This window comes from Nipponia nippon, unplaced genomic scaffold, assembly GCF_047370975.1.
Source record: "Nipponia nippon isolate SJK-2023a ecotype South Korea unplaced genomic scaffold, ASM4737097v1 scaffold_15, whole genome shotgun sequence".
In the NCBI taxonomy this organism is placed as follows: Eukaryota; Metazoa; Chordata; class Aves; order Pelecaniformes; family Threskiornithidae; genus Nipponia; species Nipponia nippon.
The window spans coordinates 10,260,255-10,282,409 of record NW_028262331.1 but is presented as its reverse complement, the minus strand read 5'-3'; the positions used below and the strand labels follow the sequence as shown (position 1 = coordinate 10,282,409).

At 49.1% G+C, this 22,155-nt stretch overlaps 1 protein-coding gene across 12 annotated transcripts in view; it reads left to right on the top strand.

The window, feature by feature from the left end:
* MSI2 (musashi RNA binding protein 2) overlaps positions 1 to 22,155 on the top strand; it is a 259,928-nt gene that overhangs the window by 143,750 nt on the left and 94,023 nt on the right. For all 12 annotated transcript variants that reach the window (XM_087752379.1, XM_087752373.1, XM_087752376.1 and 9 more), the window contains one exon: positions 13,989 to 14,037. In XM_087752379.1, the coding sequence (XP_087608505.1) occupies positions 13,989 to 14,037 (49 nt within the window). The remainder of the gene's footprint in view (positions 1 to 13,988; positions 14,038 to 22,155) is intronic.

Here is a 22,155-nt window from a genome sequence, read left to right as displayed (position 1 = left end):
CTCTGTCAAACTGATGAGAGCTTGCATTGTTGACATGTGTAAAACTCAATTTACCCACCAATAACCGCAGTTCGTGGGCATTAAATCTCTCTCCGAACAATATGACACTGGGGCACAGCGGGACACGCTCGCGTTCGAGGGGCTCGGAGAGGGGCTGAGGTGTGAGAGGAGCTGTGCCGAGCCGCAGCCAGTGCCGCTAATTGCTTTCTTTTTAATATTGTATTCAGCCTTAATAGCCTGTTCTCCTGGTGGATTGCCTTTCCCAGCATTTATTACAGCATGCTTAGGAGCCTGACTGGAGAGTGGGAAGGGGTGGAGCTGAAGGGAATAAAATCAAGGTGGTACTTTAAAAATCCATCCCAACAGCCCAAACTAATGTTCCAGTCTGAGCTCCCTGATTGAGCTCAAATTAAAGGGGGCCAGGCTGCAGCCAGCGTCCCGAGGTCTTGAGTGATCAAAATGGCATTTCATGCCCAGTGCTTCTCATTTTGTAAAACACTTGGGACAGCAAGCGGGCTGGGTGGCGGGTTATTGATGGGCGATTGGCGGCCGTGATTACTGCCAAAGGTTACTGGTAACGATGCTTTTCTGCGGTGAACAGACTTAAAAGACACATTCCCACAAATGGCATTGGGCTTCTGTCTTATCATCAAGACTTGCTGGCATATTTTAAAAGAGGTAAAGGACAAGTCTAAACCCCCCGAACGACAGAAATCAGAGGTAGCGCTTCGTTTGTGGTTTTTCTCCTCTCCTGAAGGTGGACGACGTGCCGTGCCGTAGCGCGAATGACGCAGGGGTGCGAGCGGGGCTGTAAGTCCAGGGAAACCTGTGCTCCCGGCTCTGGCTGTTTCAGTGCCGGGGCAGAGCTCTCGTCTTTTCAAGCGGATTGTGAAAGCAAATCCAGGGACTTGTCTTCTCCCGTTTTTATCACTGATTTGTGACAACGGGAAAGTCACTTTTGCTTTCTGTGCATCGGTGCTGCGGGCTGTTGGAGCAGGCAGCCCGTCTCTGTGCGTGTGCGAGGAGCAGTGGGGCTCTGACCCAAGGCACAGCCTTAAAAAAAGAAGTCATAAATCATCAGTGCATTGAGTTTGCTCTGAGTACAGTTCTCTGGATCCCCACCTTGTCAGCAGCCTGCGCAGGAGTCAAGGACTCGGGAGCGAGCAGCGCTGGCCCAGCTCGCCCAGCTGCCTTCCTCTGTCTGCTGGGGAGCCCGCGGGCAGAGCGTGGGCTTGGACCCCCGAGCCACCAATTCGGCACCTTTCTTCGGTGCAGCAACGTGCAGCACTTGTTACAGCAAGGGTCTGGGTTGCGTTTTTTCCAGAAATTAAAAAAATCTCAAAGCGTAGAGATAGAAACTATGTTTGATTTGGGGTTGAAGGACAAGGGAGGAGAGAGTTCTGCTTAGAAGAAGTAGCCCTGGAAAAATATTCTTTAATATGCAAGTCGGTATGTGAAAAGAACAATAAAAGGAAAAAGGATCTAGCAGGAAATAAAACGAAACTTTTTTTCATTACAGTCAAGGGAAACTTAGATGAGTTTTTCTTCGCTAATAAACTACACTGTTTCATTTTGCAGCTGAGCCTTTTGCTGAAGCTGACTGTGGCAATTGTTCATACTTTTTTTTTTAAAAAAAAACTCTGGGCAATAAAAAAGCCCTTCATGCATCAGGAAACATAGTAATGCAATACTTGTCTTATCTTCACACTTATTCAGCAGGTATTTACAGGAGGGCAGCAGGAAGCTCTTTAAACTCGATCCTGTTACTTTGCTCAGGATGTCTCTTAATCAGAGCTGTTTACCTGTGTCTGCCCTGCCTTGGGATCGTACTGCAAAGGCAGCTGTAAAAAGAAAAAACCCTGGTTCCTTGCGAATAGAGTTTTTTCTCAACGTGCTCTATAACAGACAAGGCTCTGAGCTAGTTTTTACTGTATGGCTTAAGGGCACTGACTGAAAACCCGTAGGTTATTATGGCCCCTTTAGTGGGTAAGACAGACCTATGCTTTAATGCTATGTCTTTGTACTCTGCAATGGGATAGAGAGGGGTGTGGTTAGGTTATTTCTCTGTCGGTTTTGTCCCTGGATGAACAGGAACTTGTTCTTTCCTGCTCAGAGTAACGTGATGACGCAGGGATGCAGCGAATCGTGGTGTGCTGACCAGTGGGTCCCTTGGGTCTTGATTCCAGAAAGTTCTTAAAAGGAAAAGTGCAAATGCCATTGTTGCCTTCAGAAACGACGTCTTGGAAGGACTGAATTGGACTTACCCATGTGCTTGAAATCGAGCCACACTTAACAGTGGTTTCCATTTATTAGGGGTTGTTCCCGAAATGGTCAACGTGCGATTCGGAGTCCGATGTCTTGTACTTTGGTGTTCAGAAAGGTGGTTTCTGATGCTCTTTCTGGCATGTGGCTTTTAATGGTCTCTCCGCATCTCGTTATTCGGCACGTTTGTTTGTGGTAAACAAACCGGCTGCTTGCGTTTTCGTGTTGCGTCAATGGGGAAAATGCTGGGTTTGGAAAGAAGAGACTTCACCCTGTATGTAGCACACTTCATCCGAGGACCTGCAAGTGCTCCACAAATATTTGAAGCTCCTTCTCCGCTGAGAGGGGTTGTAGCCGTATTTGTTCTGAATGTTGCTGGGTCCAGCTCCCATGTGGAGCCCCAGAGGAGGCTGGACCCTGCCCGCAGCCCGACGGCTGGTGGGGGAGCTGGAGGCAGCAGCCGCTGGCTGGAGCCCCCTCTCTCGCTCGCGTAAGCTCGTTATCACGTGCCACAGGCGAGAGCAGCTCCGACAGGGGCCACCAGCCTAAATGCGCAGTGTCACGCGCCGAGAGTGCGACCCGAGCTCCCAGGCTTCAGGGGGAGCAGGTAAAGGCTTCTGTCTGGGGGTATTTGCTGAGTGGTTTGTTGGTGGCCCAAAACAGTCCCTTGCATAATTTTGATGGGTTGTCACTGTGCACTTTAATATCTTCCCCCCCGCCCCCCCCCAGGAAAAGCACTAATTCGGACATCCTTTGCCTGCCTGTGTGGAGCGTCATGGCAGGGTGGACAGGGGGGCTGCTGGGGCTTGAGCAGGAGGGTGGCACTCTCGGAGGGGTCCAGGTCCAAGCCAATTTGGGCTTTAAGTGGCTCCACAGCTCTAAAACCTGAGCTTCTTGTATGGAAAATGCCTTGTGCCCTCCTGGCCTGGGAGCCGCTCCCTGTGGCTGCAGCACAGCAAGCAGAGATAGGCAGAGTTTGAACTGATGCTGTAATTAAATTAAATGGCGATGTCCCTGTTGCTCCAGCCCAGAAAGGAAGACAGATGTTTAAATGTGTTGGCTTTTCAGGTAGTGGTATTGCCCAGTATGGCTAAAACCCATCAGGAGAAAAAGGGGGATACGCGTGATGGCTGCCCACGGGTGCTCACGCACATTCACCAGGAGCTGCCTCTCCTCTGGCCGGAGTTGTAAGTGTTTTGTGGTTTCCAAAATCTGTGCCAGCCAGGCCTAATGGGCAGCACCTCTTAAGTATTGTTTGGAAAAGAAAACAGATTGCAACTTTGCAGTGCTAATATGCAAACGAGCACTGTGAAGGGAGGAAGAATTATTTCTGCTGACGGCAGCTAATGTTCCGTGAAAGTAAAATCACAAACCGCCTTGCACCTGGCTTGCTGAAATGCTGAAGGAGCAATGTTCCTCCAGTGCCCCCGTGGTGGCATCGCCTCTGCGCTGGCAGGCGGAGAACGGCCCTTTCCCTGCCCTGCGGCGCCTTTCGGGGCGTTTAGCTGGATGGGAAGGCTTGGCCTGAGAGCACCTGATGGAGTAAAGGAGCTGAGATGAACTTCAGTGTTGTCAGCTCCTGTGGTTGTGCTGTGACTCCTGTGATATTTGATATATTTAAGCTTTGTTTCGAGTGATGTGGTTACGTGGAGCTGTCAGCATTTGCTTTCAAAAGAGCCAAAGTTTCCTGCATTTCAGCGGCAGAAGTTTAAACATGTGGACCCTAATGGCTCCCTTGTGGGTGCAAAAAGAATATTTTAAAATTATTGTGCCTGCATTTAAAAAGTACAGTTTGTGTGTGTTTGTCTTATGTTATCTGGTGATAACTCCTTCAGGCAGCTAGTGAGGTGACAGGGCTGGAGCGGGACAGATGGAGCTCAGGTTCTTCATTTGTTTGTGGATCTTGCAAGAACATGGGGAAAACGCTTGTGAAAAGCTTCTCGGTTGTTTGGGAAATTTGTAGAAAATAATGCACGATACGTGCATATGCATGTGCACGTATACAGGGAGCCAGGATGTCTTGAATAAGTAGGTAGACAAGGATGCATGTGGGGAGATATCTCCTGATGCCGGCAGGGAACCAACGGCAAAGATTTCCAGGATCGTGGTTGGCTCTGAGGCCACGTACGGGTCACTTAAAACGCCCGTAGCTTAATTTCCCTTCTAGTCCTACCCTCTTCCTTGTCTATTAGATGGGTAAAATACAAAGATGTTTTGAGGCAGGGTGAATTAAATGTTTGTAAGAGAGTTTGGAGGCTCTCCAGCAGATGTTTTGAACTAGATTCTGTTCTTGCCTCTCTGGCGAAGGGCGGCAGCGGGAGCTGCATGATTTAACACTGGCTTCAGATTGAATGAGATCGAAATATGCTCCTTCGCTTGCTTTTTAACGCATACTGAAGTGTTTTTAGCTGTTGACATATATTTTAAAGTTATCAATCGCTCCCTGTCTCATACTGTAACAGGGACCAGCTTTGATCACAGAAGAAATTTCTGTGGCACCGATTTCTGGCAGAAATGTAGATTGGAGTTTTGTTATAGCGGTGATGGAGGCGCTGCTCTAATTCACAAATACATTGTGTTAACCAAATGCTACAGCTTCGTGTAAACATGTGTATCGTGTGGCATTAGATCAGTCTGCTTCCAGAAACAAGTATGGATGTCTGCTTTCTGTCCTTTGTTAGGTTAGCTTGCGCCTTTTTTAAAGAAAGCAGCTTGTCTAGGATGGGGGATGTGGTTGTGTGTGGTGGCAGACATCCAAAATGCCGGAAAGAGGGGAGCAGCTCTGCCACAAGAGACGTGCCCCCAGGAGCGTGGGGTCCTCCCACTGCTGTCCCCCACGTCCCCGTCCTCTGCAGCAGCTCTCCGGGGATGCCCTGGGCTGCAGAGCTGCCCTTACCTCGAATCCCATCTGTGGGCAAAACCCCACCAGTGTGGGACTGGTTTTAGCTGGTGTGGCACATTCACTGGGCCAAACATGGGTAATGGCCTCTATCAGCACAGAGCAGCTGTTCTCGGTGGTGCCGGCCACCGCGGGAGCTGCTTGGCTGCCGGTGATTTAGTGGAGCAGCAAAGATGTGTTTGTCTCCCTGTCCAACAGTGGAGGTGGTGGTGTGTCCCTGCCTCGCTGGGGTGTCCTGGGGATAATTAACATAAAAATGCCGTGGTGCTCAGATACCGCTGTTTGTGGCCAGGTCAGTGTGTGTGTTATGCTGGTGGATACAAAAAGGGTCATCGTGGCAGCTCTCGTTTTACTTACATGGCATGTCATCTCTGTTGCCATCCAGAGATACTTCAGGTACGTAGGAGGTCCTGAACGGTGGCATTCTGGGACCTGTGGCTGTCCCCAGAGACCACCGAGGCCGTGAGCGTTTGGGCACTGGGCAGTGCCACGTCTCTGCCCATTCTCAGCAAAAGACACTGCTCTTTTGCGGTGAAATTTTAAGTTTGCTGCTGCAAATCTCCATCGATGCAGGTCTGTAAGTAGCACTGCATCTAGCGAGTTTTTCTTAGCCTGTACTTCGGGGTTTGTGTGTGTTGGAGTCGAGTCTCAGGTTCTTGCTGCAGGATGATCGTGTGTACCCTCTGTACCCTTTTCCATCGGGATCTCAGAGCACTGAACTGCAGCTGGATCTTTATTAGCTGCAGCGCTGCTGGCCTGGGAGAAGGGCAGGAGGATGGGGGATGTCTTGCTGGCTCCTGCGAGCTCTCCGAGACGCGGTCTCGGTGTCAGCTCCTCTGACTCTCTTATTCCATTTCAGAAATGCAGCGCTGGAACCTATTTTCCTGTCAAGCTAAGGAGACCCAGGGGAGAGCTGCCTGTGTGCTGGCGGGCATAAATTGTTCTGGGCAATTAGACCTGGCTGCAGGACTTGATTGCGGAGATCGGACCCAGCCCAAGGCTTGCTTTGCTCTGATGGAGACAGGCTATTCCATCTCCGTAAAAGCACAGCAAACATATACATGCCCTGCGGCGAAGGAGAGGGTAGCACTGTGATGGTCTTGCTTGGCGCTCTGCATCGCTATTGTCTTCAGCTTGGTTCCCGTTGTGGAAGGCGTCCCTGAAGCACCCGGTGTTACAGGTGACTGGGAGATGAGGGCCACCTCGTCAGGAGAGAGTAGCTGCCAGTGCCTGGATGAATGATAAGTTGTTGATGCTGCCGCCTCGAGCGGTTTGTTCTGCATCCCTTTTTCTTGCGGGGACCCCTGTGCCTCTCTCTGGTGGTGGTCCTGGCTGCATAGGTATATTGTACCTTTTGGAGAAATGTCCCTGGGAGTTTATACAATGCCAGCCATTCTGCTGGGTAGAGGACGTTAGCAACCCAAGCTGACGTTACACCGCCTTACTGGCACTGGCCTTGCTTCTTTTCCTTCCTGTTTTCACTGCCCTCTCTGCTGCTGCTCCTGTAGTGGCACAGCAGCCCCGGATGCCGAAGAAAGAGCTGTCTTTATGTTTCTGAGTTTGTTGGTTGGTTGAGGGTTTTTTTTTTGCAAGAACCTTGTCTTCCCACTCGGTGGTGTTAGCTAATGTGTGCTGGAAATCTGGTGGGGACAAGGGAAGTTCTCAGCCAAGACAGCAGGTCAAAGGAAAACTCCAAGAGTCCTCATATAGTTTATAACTTGATCTAAGCATGGCAAAGAGCCTTGCTTTCATCAATACTTCATATTATTAATGCCAGAGAAGGGATTCATGAGAAATTGTCTATGGAGTCATCTTTAATTTGTCCTGCTGTGGAAAGCTGTTTTTTTCTGGAGAGCATTAGTCATTCCTATATCCCCCTTGGTAGAGTAAGCGTTGAGTAACATGTTGGTGTTTTGCAGGAGCATTTTGAAGTCCAAGAGTAGCCACTGTGCTGTTTGGCAAGCATCTGGGATGCTCTTTGCCATGTCACGGCTGGTGAGCAAGCCCTGAGATTAGCGTGATTGAATGACTGTTTTAATTTCAGCCCTGATGGAGCAAAATTAGTTACAATGATATGTGTGTGTTGAATAAAATTGTAGTTTTATTAGCTATAATTGCTGAAGAAGACTTTTTAAAGACTTGACTGCTGGGGGGAAAAATTGCTAGCACTGGAATTTGTTCTTGCACAGTATGGCATTGATTATTATCATGGTGCATAATATGTCAGTCCTCGGTTGGTAAGTCGTCACTGCGAAACACTGGGAAGCGCTCAGCGAGGGACCTCACCGTGTGTCCTCAGGCCCCCGGGGAGCACTGCACAAATCGTGCCTGATCCGCAGAGGATGCGAGTCTCTCAGCACGCAGCCAGGAGCCGGGGCTACCTGGTGAAGCTGTAGCGGTTCGTGCTTTCAGCCCTGGAGGTCTCCGGTTTGCTCCCTGGTGCGTTGGCCAAGACAGTAGCCATCAGGGTGCGCGCAAGAGTGGAGCCCTTGAGCGAGGTGGGGTGGTGCAATGGGGACCAGCCATGCTCTGGGTCTGGAGCCTGTGGTCCAGGGTGGTCATCTGTGCTGGGACACGGTGCTGCAAACGCCGCTGGCTGGGGTGGGGAGGGACCCAGCCTCACAGCAAAGGTGCCTGGGCAATGAGCAAGGGTGCTTCGGGTGCCTCCGGACAGGGGAAGGAGCTGTGCTGGGATAAAAGGGGGGCACGCTTGACAGAAAAAGGGGAAAAGGTTAAAGTATTTGTTTCTTTGTTTAATTCCATTCTAATCAAACCCAGAGGCCTGGTGTGGGGGAACCATTTTTTCTAACTGTCTGGCATGCGATATGCATTTGTCTTAATTTATGTGGGGTGAGGCTGTAAATCTGCAGAAGCACGTTGCTGGTGCTTAGATTTCACATGCGTATTTAAAATAATAGCACCTGACAGTTTACTAGCAGCTAAGAGGTTTTTCTGCTTCAGAACGCAAAATATTGGAGGAGTTGTGCAGTGTGTATAAATAATTTGAGGAATTAGACCAGAATATCCAGCACACTTTTCTTGGGAGAGCAGCAGAAGTGATAGACCTGTAAAGTTTATGAGTCAGGGGATGGAGGGGGTAGAAACACAACCCAGCTGTGGGTAGCTGAATGTCATCCTTCTGTAATTTCTTTTCTCCCAGGATCCAATCTGAATTGCCACAGTGTTCGATTACAGCGCGTTATTTCATTTGTCTGCCCTAATTCTTCTTTACCTTGAAGGGATGGAGAACGTAGCACCAAATCTGCTCGGGAGTGTTAGAAACAAACAGCCCTGCCGTCCCTGGGGGGGACGCTTGGGGGAAACGCGGGGACATCTCGACCTGCTCTGGACACGTTGGAAACTCAGGTTTTGGAGTGGGAAAAACTTTCCTGGGCTGGATGAGGGGGAGCGTGAGGCATAAAGACAGCTGTGTGTCCGTTCAGTATAGTTATGGAAGTCGGTAGTTTCCCCATGGAGGTTTTGCTCAATAAGTGAACTTGATTCAAATGGAAAAAAAAAAAAAAAACCAAACTTGGAGATGTGAAATAGTGGCTGTTGTTACTCCTGTGTGCGTGCAGGCACCTTGTAAATGAATGTTGGCTTTACAAGCTGCGTGTACGTGGACCACCTCCTGGGTTTGCCGGTCCATGGAGACATCGCGCGGTTGTAGAAATACAAGATGAGGCATGAAGTTTTCCAGAAAACATCCTGGTTTGGTCATCTCAGCCTTTGGTGGCAGCACCGTGCTCCCATTTCTGGAGCACTGTCCTCCAGCAGCTCGCTGAGTCGCTGCCGGTCTTTGCAGAGGATTCAGCCTGTTCATTAAGGTGTGAGCGGCGATGGGCTGGCGCCAGGTTTGATCATCTCTGCTCAGGACTGCCCCGCGAAAATCCTGAAGAGGAAAGCGGGAGGAATGAATGGAGAACATTGTGTGTTCGTGTGCCGGGCTAGATCAGTTGCATTAAATTCAGAGCCTTTCTGAGTACAATTAATAGTCATTTTATTTAGGTCACCCTGGTTTTGTTGCTTTAAATGTATGCCTCCATTAAAGTAGAAGAAAATCAAATACATTTATCTCTGTGGAGCCTTTTGTGAACTGGTTGGGCATATTTTAAATAAGCCTGGGAATTGTTAGGATTATTAAAGCCTTTGGCTCCTCCAGTTTTTTTTCTTTCCTCCTATTCTCCCCTATTCCTTCTTCCAGGCAGTGATTAAAGAAGTGGTATAGCCCTTCCTTTTCTCAGAGCCCCAAGTGGCTTGGGGAAAAAAAAAAAAGTTAAATAAACTAAAGCCCATTAGTTAGGCTTTATATAAGAAACTGGGTCTAAATTGGATGTATGTATGGGGTATGCTGGGACAGAGGAGAAGCCTGTTGGGCTTAAGTGTCCATTTGTAACTGGTATTAGCTGGCAAGTCTCTTTTTTTTTTTTCCTTTATTTACCTTAAGTGCTAAGACTGTGTTCATTTTGTAATACGCTCTCATTTGGTGCCGATAATTAGTTCAAATTAATCAGCTCCTTTAAGCCTCCATATTGAGCCATTCTACATCCGAAAAGAGAGAGAAGTTTTGATTGCCAGCTGCTTTCTGAGTGCGCTGGGTGGGACGTGGCTCTCTGCTTGGTGGCTCAGCGTCTGACACCTATACTGGTGAAATTCAGCTCTTTACTGGTGTGGTGTTTGTCGCCGTGCCCAGAGAAGATGCTTGCAGGAGGCCCCTTTTGTAGCTGATGACAGGGTTCAGCTGACGGCGCGTGGTGGGTGATCAGCCCTGGGCGTACCCCAGCCAAGTCTTGGAGGTGGTGGTTGCATCTTGCGGTTCTGTGTCTAACCCTGGAGAAAATTGTCTTCTCTTTTTTAAGCAAGGTGCTAGTTGCATGTTTTGAGTTGAGACCTGGAAAACATGCTGTTCGAGCGTCTTTAAAATATTGGGCGAGCAAGGGAGCCTCGCACTGGAGGAGGGGGTTAACTTTTGGACGGTCACAGCTCCTGAATCTACTTGAGTCTGTGGGTTGGTTTTGGTTTTTTTTTCCCTTCCCGTGAAATAGGGATCAATTTGCTTACTACAGGGTTTACTGCCGGTTACCTTGACTGTGTCCCTTATTTCTCCTTGATGAAAACTTGAACAAGCCGCTTGTGTTTGATTCACAGAGAACCGTGAGAAACGGGCTGTGTGTGTGAGGCAGTGTGGTTTTCTCATTCTATTCAGCCCTTTGTATATTCAAATTCTTCTAGTTTCAGTTCTTGCTGTTCTGCCAGATTTCCATACCATTGATGGGCTTTCTGAATTAATAAGTTTCTTTCTCCCCCTCCCTCCCATACCCTCGCCACCTTTTTGCAACTGGTGAAAAGTTTTTCTAAGCGCGCTGCCCTCTCCATATTGATTTTCTTCTCTTGCTTGTCTAACCAGCTCTTAGATGTTTTATTTTGCAAAGCATTAATAGAATTTTCCTTTTGCCATTGCACTTTATCTATTCAGGAGGTTTCAAGAAGTCTCATTGTGTCACCGGACTATGGAGGAAAGAGGCTATTCTTCTGTTACAATGGCTGCCCTGAAAAATAACGCAGGGTGGGGTAAACTCAGAAAGGGCAGAGACGGAGATAAAATGTTCTGACCTTAGGAAACAGAAAAGATAACCAATTAGACATTGTTGAAAGGGCACCAGCTGGCTTAAAGAACACCCCACTGATTATTTTTTCTTAAAGGCATGCTTGGTCCACATCTGAAACTCAGCTGCTTGCCCCCTTGCAGGGTTTCAGATCTGAACTGGCGGGGCTGACCCTGTTGTAGGTAGCTGCGCGCCCAGTTCCGATCCCAGAAGTAGGTACTGCTGCTTGGGGGGATGAAGCGCCCACCTCCAGGGTATCCGCGCTCTTCGGGGTCCCAGCCAGCACGATGGAAATCTCCTGGATTAGCCCATGCAGGCTGCGTTTGTTACTGCTAATAAGGATTTATTTGCATAAAAAAGATCTCTGCCAAGATCATCATTCCAGTGAAGCGGGGCCTTAGTACACATGGCACAAAACGTTGTTTGCCCAGAGGACGTGTATCTGGTGGGTGAGACGACGTGTCACGTTGTACGGGTGGGAGAGGCAAACAAAACTGCAGATCCCCAGTATGACCAGGAACCGGACCCAGAGCCCCCTCACCCCCTCCGGTGCCTGGTCCCATGCCAGGACCTGTCTCTTCTCTGTCACAGCAGCACTTGGAGGAGCAGGATGAGACTGCACAAGAGGTTCAGACCCATGGTGGTGCTGCTGCGGGCCACAGCTGAGCCCAGAGAGGGTTTTGCACCCTGTAGCTCAGGCTTCAGCCTACTGGGAGACTTCGGGTTGAGACATGAGGTTAGAATCTTGTTGTGCCTCATCTTATGTCTCTTCTTCACCTAACAGCAATACAAGCAGCCTTTTTAAAGTCCCCGGTAATGTCCTTGCAGGAGGAGGTGTCATTTTGAAATGTGCAGATCCAGCCAGGAGAGCCTGCGCACAGCAGCAGCCTCCGGGTCGGGGGACGGAGGACCTCCCTGGGCTGGTGGGATCTGTGCTGCAGTGCGTCTAAGACCTCTCTGGGCTCTGGTATGGGATTTGAGGCAGAAAGGTTACGCTGGAAGAGTTGCACGTTAAAACTTCTGCAACAGCAGTTGGCGTGGGGACAAAAGGGTGGTCAGCACACTCGTGTGGACCGAGGCCGAGGAAGCCGCGATGCTCTAGGAAACAGCATTAGGTGCAACATGTAATTTTTGGTTCCAGTGAGGCCAAGACATGTGAGAATGAAAAATAAAGATTGCTGTGCAAACGTAACCCTGGAGCAGAGATAAGCGGTGGTGGTAGGGTGAAGGGCAGTTCTGCCCTTATTTGCCTCCTGGTATTGCTTGTACCTGTGAGTTTTCTTCCTTGACATGAAGAAAGACAGCAGGACAAATGGCTCTGTGCTTAATGTGGTTTGGATTTGTCAGTGCATCAGCATCTTTAGGTCTCATTCAAGACGGGTATCAAGGAGGCATGCTGTTCTCCTCTATCTCAGGACATTTCTAACACATTTTGCAAACGACTTTGACTGAAAAAGTTGAGGACAAGTTAACCAGAAACAGGTTTTTAGATGAGCTTAGGTATCATGTAAGGTTTTGCTGCACTGTTTTTTTGTTTTTTTTTGTTTTTGGTTTGGTTTTTTTTTACTATCTCCTGGAACATATTTCAGTCCTGAAGTTAAGAGAGGTTCAAGCTGTGTTTTTACCACCTTCCCAAAATATGTCTCTGCCCAGCCAAGACTGAGATTGTAATTCTGCACAGAAGTAGGCTGGATGTGTGTTCCCCTGCATAAGAGGACTACAGTCCAACTATACTCCCTGAACCGTGAATTTTATCCAGGCGGGAGCTTTCAAATCCTGCTGTAATTCCAGGACCAGGTTAAAGCAGCAGAAGCTGGCACAGCTACCGAAAGTGGTCCCACCTTCCCGTGAGGTGCTGCTTCTCTGCCCTCTGCAGCAGCCGATCCCTTGCGTCAGCACAAGCCTTGGTTCGGCCCTGCTGGGGAACTGATCTGACGTAAAACTAACCTGGAAGAGAAAGTGCCGTTCATTTTAACCTGGAGCGGTTCCCCGGCTTGACCCGATGCGCAGGCGCGTTGGCGGAAAGGAAGGGGTCAGCACGAAGAGGGCAGGGGCAGCTGGGGTGGAAGGCAGAGCCTTTGGTGGCACTGTGTAAGGTGGAGAGAGCATGTAAATCCATTGTAAGTCACTTTTCTGAAATAAATGATTTATGGAAAGCCAGAATATAAGAACAGGGAAGTATCATAAAAATTACTGGGGAAAAAAAAACTGAAAAAAAAAAAACCCAAACAAGCCAACCCACCCCCACAGATAACCAGTAGAGTCCTTTAAAGAATAAAACCTTTTCTTTAAAGATCTTCTCCCTTCCCCCAATGCCTTCTGCAATTTAGCGGTGACACAGGTTTTCATCAGCCTCTCGTTTAAAACAGGCAATAACAAGTCTGTAATTTCTTTACAGAAAGATTGCCCAGGACTTTTCCTGCAGCGCGCAGGACCGGCCCGCCCCAGCTCCTGCAGCCTCTGAGCAACAGTTTAAAATGCGATAATGCTGGAAAATAAACCCCAGCGCAGCATCCTTCTAAAATAAGTGTAAAATTTTAGGTGTGGCTGCACAGATTAAATGGAGGTGGAATAAATCATGCAAATAGTAATGAAAGTTGAAAGCAATTTGGTTGCACTTCAATACGTTTCATCAGTCATCTCTCTTCTGAAGTGGAAATGCCAAGCCTGATGCGAATTAAACTTTCTCCCTCCTCCCTCTCCCCTCTTTCCTCTAGCTTTTCAAAAGGCCTTTTGAAAACCTCTGAATACCTTTCTTGGCTGACCAGATTTTACCCTGCTCATGCTTCTTGAAACCTCCTAATTCTCAGCCCAGACAGTGACTCCAATTTGGAGAAGTCATGGGCTTGATTTGCATCCACGTTTCCTCTCTTGGCCCTTCCTTGTCTCCCTGCAAAAGGGAAAAAGGCTGAGATGAGGCACAGACAGGGACTGACAAGAGATAGAAGAGCTCCTTAGATATTTGGCTTTTTAGGGCAACAACTTTTAACGTTCACTTTTCCGCTTTAGGATCAAATGTCAGCTAGGACGGGGGTTGAAAGCAGCAGATTTCCAAAAGGAAGAGCTGACTTTCAGCAAAAGCAAGGAAATCTGATGCATCATTTGTACCCGAGTTGAGGCTGCTCCTGCCTTTGTCTCCCCTTCCCAGTTTGTCTGTTGTGTTTTTGCGAGCCGTGCAGCCGCTGTGTTAAAGCACGCATCTCCCCTCTTCTGTCTTGCAGGTAGAGGACGCCATGCTTATGTTTGACAAGACGACCAACAGGCATAGAGGTAAGAGAGAACGGGAGCTCAGACATCACGTTTTGTGACAGCTTCTGCATGGTGAGCTCAGCCAAAAATCAGTGTCAACATGATGACCCGGTGGCTAAATCCAGTGGTGCTAAATCAGCAGAGCCGTTTGTGTTTGAGACGGCTCCCTCTGTCCTGCAGGTGTTGCAGAGGAAGGGCTGTTTGGCATGTAAGGCCACGTCACGTGGATTTTCTTATTAGAGATGATTTTTCTGGTCAGTCTAATGACTTATCTTTGGGAGGACCATTGTCAGGCTCCGTGGCATCCCTGGAGATAGTAAAGCCCAAGGAGCTGTGTGCGGTGAGGCTGCAGGGAAGCAGAGGGTTTTGCACCAAGGTGGCTAGCATTAGGTTAAGCTGGGCATAAGGCCAGTTAAGCTGAGATACAGGGAAATGAAGGTGCTAAACCCCTCCGCTGGGGTTTCAAGCATGCTGGAGTTTTGAAGCTGAGGAGTGCTCGTCGTCCGGTGATGGTAGCTCAGAATAAGCAGGATCTCCAGAAGAGGAATTTCCCTCCACATATTTCACAAAGAGAGACAAGGTTTCATCATTGCTTGTACAGTTCTGTGAAAATGAGCTGAGGATTATTTTCAGTGTTATGGCCATTCCTTTCAGTGGAAATAAATGATGCTCCTCTGTCTCTCGGTGAGTGGTTCACATTATCGCTGCAGCAGAGACGCCGAGCTCCAGGCAGAGAGCAGCCTGGCAGCCGCTCCGTTCAGGTGGCTGGGGGTAAAATGTACCTGGGCTCTCACAGGGGCACCAGAAACTGCACTGGGGGCAGGCTCCGAGACCAGCTTCCCTCCTCTCCGAACGAGACTGATTTTATGCCCCCAGTCTCCTGCTTTAACACGGTGTGTGTTTGGAGGCAGTGGGGGAAGCCAGCGCAGCTTGTGGCTTCTGCCCCCGTGCGTCGGCGTGGACATGTAGCCCCAGACACTTAAGTTTACTCTTTGTGGGGGCTCACTTCATTAATACGGTTATTGTCTCAGCCTCGAGTGTGTCAGCTACTCGGAGTGGTGTACGTAGCCCATTTGTTTAGGGAGGCTGCCAGAGGGTGTAAAGGAGCCCGTGCCCGGCCAGGCAGCGATGGGAGCCCTGGGAACGGGAGAGGGGAGCAGCCCAGAGTGCCCGGCTGCTGCCGCCTCGTCTACATCTCCATGGCAGGGTCAGAAGACCTGACCTCCCAGTGCTGTCGGAATTACTCACTGTTCTGATATTTGCCTTAACAAGCAACTTCATGCATGCGGATGGCTGGGTGAGTCAGGCGAACCTCCAGGATAGCATTCCCTCCCTCCAGCAGTTCCCTCCCAGGCGCTGATCCCTCTCTGAAGTCAGGGATCGTAGTACCCTGGAAAATTCAGCAGCAGCGAGCAAAAGACTTGCTTGGAAAGATAAGCTCTTTGGAGCCAAGGAAGGCATGTGAACAGCCAGTGCCCATCAGTTTTGTAACAGGAACCAAGTGTTTAAAACTCTTATATAGTTCGGAAAGTTCAACCCCTGACAGGGTCCTTTTTTTATCCAGGGAATTTTCCACCCTTCTCTTTGCAACCACCCTTAAACGGGCCATAAATACCCTTCTCCGAATCTTGGCACACTGTTTGTTGCGTTTAAGAGCTGCGTTATGTGGTGCTTTTGTGCCGGCCACAAAGGCCCCGCGTCCCTGCCCTGACGTGGTCTGCTGGCAGCTGGGCTCAAGGAGTACCGGGGGGCTCTGGTCCCAGTAAGGCACGTACTCAGCAGATTTGCCCCCTGTGGATGTGTTTCAGCGAGTCTTCTGCCTGTTTTTGTTTGTATTCCTCGTTTTCTGCTCTTAAACTGTTCTCTTAATCTGGCAAGTTTACGCAGCGTGCATCAGATAGGCTGGCAATGCATCCTGGCATCCATCTCCGTGCCCTGTCCGTTTGAGGCTTTTGCAGCCTGATTTGCAAGTCCCTGACCTGCAGTTTCTTGTCTCTGCCTCTGTCACCCCGCAGAGCAGGTCTCCGTCCCTCTCCAAGGGTGCAAGGGGCTCCACGTGGACAGCCTGTCCTGGGGGACGTCAGCCTGTCCTGCAGCACAACTGCAGCCCATCGGCAGGGCTGGGTGGCCCCAGCAGCTGCCTTGTCCCCAGACAGGGGCTCTGGTCCAGAGACAGGGGGAGAAAGTCTCCATTTGCTGAAATGTCCCAAATCCTGGAATTTTGTTCCCACTGAGGCTGTGCCTGCAGTGAGCTCTGTTCCTGCCCACCAGACTCACTGGCGGTCTCTTCAACAGCTTGTGCCTGCCTTGACTGGGCTCCACTGCTGCGGTAGGCAGGAGACTCTGCAGGGACATTAAAAATAGAGCAATGGTGTGTTAGTCCTTCCTTTGCTTCCTGCAAGCAAGACGCTCGTCTCTTCCCCGCGTGCCTCAAGGTGATCCCCCCTCTGTCCCCCGCCGGTGGCACTGTGCTGCTGTAAGCACTTTCCAAGGTGTGCGGGCACCGGGAAGCGGTGGTGGTTGTGCTCTGCTAGTGCTGAGCTCTGCTCTAACGACTCTGCTTCAGCTTTCCTGTGCTCTTGGGGGAAGCTGGAATAGCACACTGGGGAGCCCTGCTATCAGGTGTGAACCTGAGCGATAAGCCCCAGAGGATGGATTCCTCTTTCCAAAGCATCTTTCCGCTACCTTATCTGGAGAAGAGGTGCATAACTGCTGAAGTTGAGGCCTCCAGATGTAAGGGGGCACCTTAGCTGTCGTGAAACCTTTTGTTTTTTGCACAAAGGGCTTTTTCCCCACAATGTGTATTAAAGATGAGAGGCAGTAGGTCTTCCTTTTTTCCCCCAGGAATTCTGTGATTTATTTCATTGGTTAATTTTTTTTTTATAGCCTGTTTTTCCTACATGCAAGCCATAACATTTCTCTTCGCATTAGCATCCTTGTGTAAGCTCCTAGATGAGATCTAAGGGGGGAGGAACTAAGAGTCCGAAAGGACCAAAAACAAGCTCCAAATGCCGTTAGGTGGAGGTGATGTTACCCACACCTCCCGTATGCTCCACTGGAGTCAGGCTCCGGACCCGGGTCTGTCCCGCTTGCTTGTGCCGTCCTGGGGGCAGGGTGGGCTGGACCCCCCCTGCTCCTGGCAAATAAGGGAGCTCTCTGGCACCGGGAGGGCCAGCTCTGTTTGTGAGGCTGTATCCCAGGGAACAGGCTTACCCTTTTGCTGGGTGAAGGACAATGCTGCTTATTCGCTGGGATTAGCCAAAATTCCTGTGAATTCGGGTGAAGCCTGGCCGGTGCCGAGGGTCTGCGGCTGCAGCAGCTGCCAGAGGGGCATGAAAGTCTGAGCTCTGGGTCTTTACCTCTGCCAAATACAGGTGGAAGGAAGAAACAAGTGTAAAAGGCAGGGTAGAGAGTCATCTTCATCTTCGCGCTTGACTTTATCTAGTCTTTTCAGACATTTTTTCCTTCTCTGTATGGGTAGCTACCACTAATCAGGCTAATAAACTGGCTAGTGGGCTGTTGTGATGAAGTGAGTTCTGCTGCATCGATCGTTTATAAAATCACCCCAGATTTTACAAATTGTGACATTCTGATTGTGTTGGAGACATGTTTAAAATGCGGTAGCGTGCAGCAACAGTGTAAATGGCAATTCTTAAAACCACTTGTGGGTTGCAATCTGTATCTTCAAATTAGCCACGGGACAGAGAAATGGCAGATAAAATATCCATTGTGGTTTACTGTAGTTAGTCTATGCCTAGAATAATCAACGCAGGCAAGGGAAAGGAAAAGTATTAAAATTCACTCCCTACTGCTAGGAGGCGGGATAAATTTCCTTGCAAGCAAATTGAGAATATTTGTTGACATAGTTCTGGCACGTGCGTGTTACTCGTGTGTGTGTATTCTGATAGCGTGTAACTCTCCTGCACGCGCGGCCAACACCGATTAGTTAGTGGGAATGCAGAGATTTAACCAGACGTAGTAAGAGGGATTTTCAAAGCTGCTCATCGTTGAACGGTTTTATTAATACCTTGGGAAGGCTTGAAAACCCCACCCAAAATGAAACTTAATGCCTTGCCAATGGAGCCCATAACTTTTATAACATTAAAAATGTCATCAAGCTAACCACGTTGTTGCCTCTGCTGGTGTCTTGTTCTTTTTTAATGTCCAACTGTTCCTGGATGTTCTCTAAGGAAAATAAGAGTCAGGGCTATTGTATTTTATGCCTGTCTGTCTAGCCGTATTAATGGCAGGCTACAAAATCTGTGAGTATTGAATTGAAGGAGTGGTTAATTTTGGGGGTATTGTAGGTAAAACAATCCCTAGCTTTGCTGGGATGCCGTGTCTTCTTGCAGGGGTTCTCCTTCTAGCTTGGCCACTTAGCTGTGATAGTGGGCACGCAGTGCACTAGCACTTAGAAGGCAAATATCTCTGGGTCGCCTTAGTTAAGATGCTGTTTCTTTTTAGAAAGAAAGTGTTGGTAATCCTCTATTTCTGTACCCTTTACTGTACTTTTGCACTTCTGTACATGGAGCAAAACCACAGACAGAAGTTCTCCAAACGCTCTGGAAGATCACTTCCATCACCTTCTTCACTGCCTAAAATTTCATAGAGCTGAAAATTACTGGGTCAGTCGTGAAAGGATTAGTAATTGGAAAGAAAAAAACCAGGGCGGTGTTATTTTGTTACCCTTGCAATGTGCAGATAAAATCTGGAGTTCAGCATTAGTTATTGATCTTTGGGGTTGGAGGGAGCCTGGCAAGACGATGATGTCCTTCTAACTTCATTACGGAAGGGAGCTCCGGAAAGCATACCAATTTGCCACCGAGCACGTTGAACAGCAGGAGCTGGACGGGGCAGCTGCCTTGCCCTTGCGCTTTGCCCGTGCCGGGCGATCCCCAAACGCCGGCAGCGGGAGGCCTGTTTGTTGTATCCAGCAAAGCTGAGAAAAAACGGCGTACGCGGCGGGCTGCGTAGGAGGAGGGAGGAAGGAAGGGTTAGATGAAAGTGTCTGAACCGAGGGGTGCAGGAGTGGGCTCAGCCCTTCCCAGGCTGTGTATGTCTTGTGGAAAGGAAAGTGCAGTGGAGTGGAGCGTCTCCTGATAAATTTGTTTGGCAGCTCCCCTTTCTCCCCTTTCTTTCTGCAACTGTTAAGCATGAGGGTAGAGGTGAGTCAAGAGAAGGTGGTATCACCTTCATAGTTATCATAAGATCACAGGCTTAGATGCTCTCCACCAGCGTGTACTTGTTTTGTGCTTGCCTGTAGCCATCAGCCGCTCCAGAAGCTGTCCGTGGCGTGCATCGCGACAGTCCCACGTCTTGAACTTGCAAAAAAGACAAAGATTTTGAGTGATTGAATCCCCCAAGCTGTAATTGCTGGTATTGAATGTAATGCTATATGTTTTTCAAAGCCATACAGCCCCCAGAGTTATCTTCATATCAATTAACTCTCACTCACACGGTTAGGAATGGCAGGGGAGAGAGGAGGGAAGTGACAGCATGTGATTTGGACTTCTTTAATCTTAAAATGAAACAAAATTAAAAAAAGGCAAGGCTGTCTGTGGGATACAAACAGTATCTTGTGTGTTAGGGGTTAAAACATCTCCAAAAGACAGGCATTGATTGTGGCAGAGCTTTAAAATTACTTAGATTTTTGCAGTTGTTGCAAACCTCCCGTTGTTTCCCGTGCCTGCGAGGAGGGTGCTCGGGCAGGGCTGGGCTGTCCTGGGCTGGGTGGCACCTCCGTGCCTGTGTGAGGGGCTGCATCGCCGTGAGCATCCCTTCAGCTCGGTGCGTGAAGCAGGGCTGACCCGGCAGCTCCCCCGGCTGCTCTCCAACCAGGCCGTCCCGAGCCCCCGCAGCACCCATGGGCTGCGCACCGTGCCCTCGAGCCGGGCACACGGAGACTCCTGGCACCCGTGCGTGATATCGCAGCAGCCTTCTCGTGGAGACGCAGGAGTTCTGTAGCCACATGGAGACTGGTGTGCCCGAGCTTCGGGTTTGATCTAAATCCGCAGAATTCACATGGAAAGATTTATGCACCTCATACCACCGAGACCACGCGCAGGAGCACGGGTTTGCTACGTCCTTCCCGCGGTCTCCGCTCTCGGGGAGGAACGTGAGGGTCATGCTTCGTGTTTGCACCATCCCCATCTAGCAGATTTCAGTGCATAAAAGTAATTGTCCAGGTGGAAGCAGTTGGCATAATGGTTGTATTTATTGGAAGAGACAGGAGTGATGTTGTTAGTGAGATATCATCTGTGCCTCGGCGAAGGATGATGCTTTTCTTAGGAGAAAAATAGCCTTTCATGTTCTGTCCACGTGCCAAAACCTCAGTTTTGTAGTTGACCTCTGAAGTTATAATTGACATTTTTATAGATGAGATATAAATATAATTAAGAGTCACTGCAATTATTTGTTTATCGCCATCTCCCTCAAGTAAGGCAAGGTCATGTGCATTTAAAAATACATCCCCAGGCAGTTTTGATTAAAGAGTATTTAAAATATATAGAAATAATTGCCTAATTTGGTCATTTTCAGCGTAGCTTTTCGTGGCAGTAGTCTGGCGATAGTACTGAGCGCTTTGAGGACAGCTCGGAGGGAACCTTTCATCTGCTCACATAGTTCTGCCTTTAGAAGGATGGAGCTAAAGGGAGAGCTGCTGTTTGGCCAGGTTTGACCCACAGCGTTTTGCAAAAGCATCCACAAACACGGTGGTGGTATATTTTTTTAGGGCATAAAGTGCTTTAAGGGCTTTGGATGAAAAGTGTGACATAAGATATAAATGGAGGTGGTATTACTGTTATTGCTTTCCTAGATGAGACGGGCTTTTATTCCCTTGTCAGTTGTATCACTTCATAAATGGGACTCCAGAGAGTGCAGTTGTTTTGAGGGAAGCGCTTGCTCGGCTCGGCCTCGCCGCTCCCTAGCTGGTGAAATTCATCCCAGGGACCTGGGCTTTGCAGCGCGGAGAGAGACTTTAACCCTTGATGCGGAGAGACGTGGGGTGTTTGTCTTCTGCCAAAGGCACAGGGGATCGGAGGGAGGAGTAGCTGCAGAGAGGGTTTTTTAGAGTGATTTTTAAGCAAATATTTGCTTCAAAACTTCACGTGAGGGCTGTGAAGATTGATTAGTTAATATTATTTACCGTTTACAGACCTATCAGTGAAAGCGGTGATGGCAGAGCGATAATACCATCAGTCATACCTATCTATTTAGATTGCAGCTATGCCGTGTGCCACGTTAATATTTTATATGTGTATGTTTTTAATATTACATCCTCACTTATAAATATTCATGTCATAAAACACATTAACGGCTGCAACGCTGAAGACCAATATTCACATCTCTCTGCTTCGTGTCGCGAGTTCACCTCCATCCCGGGTGGAACCAGGGTAGGAGTTGGGATGGCTGCGGCTGGTGAGACAGAGCACGGGGAAGGGGCTCGTGGTTTCAGCCCCGCTCTCGGGCCAGGTGGCCACATCCCACCAGTTTCCCATTTGGCATCAATTTCTCCCTCGTAGCCGCTGCATCGGGCGGTGGGGACCGTGAGCGTTATCCCCCCAGGCCAGGGTGACAGCTGCTGCTGGGGTGGTGGCTTTTGCATGGCAGCGTGCCGGTGGCCCCAAGCTCGACGGGCTTGGTGCTGCTCCCTACTTCGGTGTTAATAAACACAAAACAAAAAGGAAAAGCTGCCAATTCTTGGATCCATCTCCCTTGTCTTTTAATTTCCTGGCCAGCACCTATTGCTGCTGCATCAGGGCACCTTACGTGAAGTGTAAAAATAAATGCATTCAAGCCAGTATGAGCCCTGCATCCCAGTAGACTCTGTTTCAGAATAGCAAATAAGGCTCCTGGCCACGCTTTTCAAGGCGATTATTGAACGTCTCGGGTGGTTACAGTCATTCTGCCCCCAGCCTCGTGCTGGATAACGCCACCTGAGGCTTGGAATAATTGCCCAGCTATGTACTGTCTGTCATACCTTATTGCTTAATTTTATACCAGTAATGAAAATTACATCCAGAGGAGGAGAAAGAGCGAACAGCTGCACTGGCCGGGACGCACCGAAGGAATAGATGTGTGCAAATGCTTTCTCTCAAGAACAGGAGAGACTGGGCTTGCCAGAAGCACTTGGGAGATGGC